Below are 4,096 nucleotides of genomic sequence, written 5' to 3' on the forward strand. Positions count from 1 at the left end.
TGACCATTCTCTCCACCGCAATTTGCACCAAACTGCAACCGGTGGGACAAGTTCATGCATTCCGAATGTTATTACCATTTTATTTTTCTAACAACATCTTACATTGTGCATCGTCTAAGGACATCTACCGCCACACCACACATATGACAAGGCTGACACGTAGACACCATTATGTAGACGTCACGGCGAGCAGTGCGTCCGAGATCATATCGGTGCATGGGTCGTGCCACCCCACACGAGAACCGTCCGGGAAGATTATAATTACGCCGCCACGCTCTCCTCGTCTAATTTACACAGGTCGCGCCGTCGTGAGTCTCATTTAGTTTCTCCTCTCACTATGCTCTAGCATCTAGGTAAAACATCTTGGTAGTCTTACTTCTAAAAGAAAAAAATAGTTTACTTATTTGGGTGCAGTTGAAGCCAATCACTGTGATCACGAAAAAAGAACATAATCACCAGGAAAGTTATATAGAGACAAATGTCAAATTTTATTTAAGCGAGCACGGTACAGTGTTCAGCACAAACAGAACCCCAAACGACCAATCACATGCATACCAATACCAGCACACCAGCGCCAGACAAAGATGCAGGGCAAATACCATACCATAAACCCAGGATTAATTCTTGCACGATGGCTGGCAAAGAGTGAGAATGGCTTATTATTAATGGAGGGCGACTACTTCAGGTTCACTTGAGGTTCTTGTTAAACCAGTCAGTCATGTCCTTCAGGGCTTCCTCGGCGTTCTTCACAGCAGCTGCGTCATCGCTATCGTATCTGACAGCCCATCCATGGGAAACCCCAGGAAAAATCTTAACAAAGGAGCCAATCTGCAGAGCCAAATACATAATATTAGGACGAAAGATTCGAGCTCCAGTTCCGAACAATCTCCTATGGTCCTACCGATAATATGTGTCCCCAGTTTATTGACATTCTAACGTAATACTTGCTGATTTTTTCCCCAAAATAGTACGTCTTCTTCTGTTTATATCATTATAATTTTGCCACTTTCTGGTGAGTTGATGAATATAATGTAAAAATAGCTTCCTAGTTCCATTTTACAAGACACAGGATATATAGATTGATAATAATACTTGCTTATAAATCTAAAACATTCAGTCCAGGGGCCCAAATTAAACTATTGACTTCCAGGTGTTAAGTCTAGTTGTTTATAACAAAATGATTGACAGTTCCTCTCATGTCAAAAGGTTGATTACAGAACTTGGGTAGAAAATAGAAACAAGTAATAATTCCAGAACAATCAAACAATACTCTGACAAGATACTGTTTGATAGAGCCAGTTTCAAATTTGATCATTCATGACTTAGTTTAGCCTTAGTTATATCACATATTCTATACCTTGAGTACATCATGGTTGACTCCAATTTCAGGGCGCGAAATGAGAACTTACCTCTGAATTAGAGGATAGAACCTGCTCGAACTGTTTGACCAATTCTGGTGGGGACGTTCTGTCAATTTCAGCTCCAAGTACAGCGATGGGGCATTTAACCTCTGAAAGATAGCACATCTCGCAGTGCAAGAATTAGAAGCCTTACAAATGGAACAATGTTAAGTGTGTATCTGGAGTTCTGAAGGAAGAGATTTACCTTTGATATCATCAACGGTAACAAAAGAAGGATGTGACATAACAGCTGCCTGGATCTCATTAGCTTTCGCTAACTCTGCTACAACCTTTGCTGATATGTGTAGAGAAGAAGCACAATTCTTAGCAGGCTAAAGCTTAAAATTTGGGTCAAGATGTGAAAAACGCAACAGTGCTTACCACCCCAGCAATAACCTGCAGCCCCAACACTAGACACTCCTTGTTCCTTTAGAGCAGCAATAACTGGTTTTGCCAGTTCAAATGCCTTGATCTTTGTAAAGAAAAAATATTAGTTTATATTAAACAAAAATAAGTATCCACTTCACATTACTTTCAGAGCGAAGTAAAATCACAAATAGCACTCGGAACTTTGGCGAAAGAAAGTAAAGGTTAAACCGGAGGGGGGCTCCACCCAGATTTCATTCTTAGGCGATGAGGAGACTCAAACCTCGATCAGCTAAGTGGGCTATCCTTCTTACACAAGAGAGCTTGACTACTGTGGTGGAAGAGAAGGAGAACAAATAGACAGGTAATATCCTACATGTTCCTACAAAGTCATCTCATGCTGACATTACATGTTGTTAGGTTTCTATCTATTAGTTTTACCATCACTTCCTTAACCTTGGTTACTCTGGTTAACATAGTCTGAGTCAAAATACTAAGGCGGGCAAAATCTCATCACTCCGTTAAACATAAACTGAAACAAGGCGAATTGAACATTAACAAAAAGAAACAATGTTTCAAAGAATCAGGAGAAAACGAACCGGGTTATGCTCCTTTAGCCACACTTGTATTGTTCTATCAGCGTCTTCAGGTACATATGGATCCCCATGTAACAAGTCTGGCACCACGACAAAGTATCCGGACGAAGCAACTTTATCGGCTATCTTCCTTCACGAGATAGGTATTTACATCAGAACTCATTCATAGCTGTTAGGCTGGTCATAGTGGGAAGTAACTTAGACTAGTAACATATGTCATATTACTAGTCTAGGTTACTACCTTCATAGTGGGTAGTAACTTATATGTGGTGTCATGCATTATATTATTTATTATGCTGTAGACTCATCTTGCCTTGAGATGTGTGATGTTATGGTAACATAACTAGTTACCACCTCACTCTCTTTCTTCATTTATTAGCATGCCATGTCATCAAAATGCTTTGAGATGTGTGATGTTACTAGCTATGTTACTTCCACTATGAGCAGTCTTACTTGATGGTTCTGATAAACTGAAGTACTAGTACTTCAAATAGCCCTTGAGGGGGTCTTTGCCATAAAGAAAACACATCAAAGTGCGCGTAGTCCACCGTAAAAGGGAATTAGTAACAATTCAAGATTTAACAGCCGTGCTAAAATCTCACTCCAAAATTGCGTTGAAAATTGCAATAATCCATTTTCCTAAAGCATGTGGGAACAGTTAGACTCCAATTAGCAATTTCGCATGTCATTTTTCCTTGTGGCGAGGACCGTCTTTCTCACGGCACGTAACTCTATTAAAGATGGCGGCTGTGGACCAAAGTTTTCAACGACACGCATGGCCTGACAACAACCGCACGGAAGCAATACCGTCACAAGTCACTACGGACATGACCTGACTATGGAGAGGACTACTATGTTGTTGCTAGACCAAAAGATATCAGTCGAAATTGTAATAATCATAACATCAGTATAGCACAGAAATGTATACCTCAGAATCGGCGCTTCAAACCCTGCAAACAGAAGACGGGAAGGTGGCGTTAGTCGTTATTATCCTCAGCTAGCAAAGGAACTTGAAGAAAGAAGAAAAGAGGTTTGAGCGAGGGGAGAAACCGAAGACATCGGCGATGAGGACGACGGCGGCCTTGGACTCTTGGGCGCCGGCAACGTAGGCCTTGATCCCGCCGAAGCTGTCGACGACCTTGCCCTCCCCGCCGGCAGGGTTCAGCGATGGCGGGTTCGCGCAGCACTGCGGGCTAGCCATATTGCTCAGGTTGCGCTGATGGGTGAGTAGTGCTTGGAAGGTGGGATTGGAATTTGTAAACGAGGCGACGGAGGAGGGGGACTCGGGCGGCAGCAACGAAACGACGCGAGAAAGAAGAGCAGGAAGACGGACGCTCGAATCTGTTCGCTTCCGAGTGCTGGGGAGAAGGCTCCAGACACTTTTTGGGCCTTTGCTTCTTGGTGATCTAGGCCCCGCAAAGGGTGACCTATGATCTCACTGCTGACTGCTGACTGCTGAACCAAAGTTCGATTTCGTTTCATGCTCTGCTTTCTTGGAAATTGATACCAGAGGCTGCCTGCCTTGGGTGTCCGCTACAAATTATTTTCTTTTATTGTTTCTACACTATTTAAAAAGAAGGAACATGTTCCTTATTCTGCCAATACGTCAAGTTTGGTCGTTCTTCCTCACTCGCCCTGCACGTCCAACTAACTGGGTCAAGCCCAACTAAGCCCCGCGGCTGAAACTCCCCGCATGCCGCCGCCGCCCCTCTGCCCCTGGCGCTCCACCGCGCT

General features: G+C 43.2%; 1 protein-coding gene across 1 annotated transcript; it reads right to left on the reverse strand.

The window, feature by feature from the left end:
- Positions 1-464: 464 nt before the first annotated feature.
- On the reverse strand, positions 465-3,760 carry LOC127324048 (endo-1,3;1,4-beta-D-glucanase). Its single transcript, XM_051352147.2, has 7 exons — positions 3,413-3,760; positions 3,291-3,312; positions 2,366-2,492; positions 1,782-1,872; positions 1,606-1,695; positions 1,410-1,510; positions 465-828 (listed from the first exon to the last, which is right to left on the reverse strand). The coding sequence occupies exons 1-7, from the start codon at positions 3,561-3,563 to the stop codon at positions 688-690; spliced, it is 723 nt and encodes a 240-aa protein (XP_051208107.1). The 5' UTR covers positions 3,564-3,760; the 3' UTR covers positions 465-687.
- Between the last annotated feature and the right edge of the window lie 336 nt (positions 3,761-4,096).

The sequence above is a fragment of the Lolium perenne genome, chromosome 1 (genome assembly GCF_019359855.2).
Source record: "Lolium perenne isolate Kyuss_39 chromosome 1, Kyuss_2.0, whole genome shotgun sequence".
In the NCBI taxonomy this organism is placed as follows: domain Eukaryota; kingdom Viridiplantae; phylum Streptophyta; class Magnoliopsida; order Poales; family Poaceae; genus Lolium; species Lolium perenne.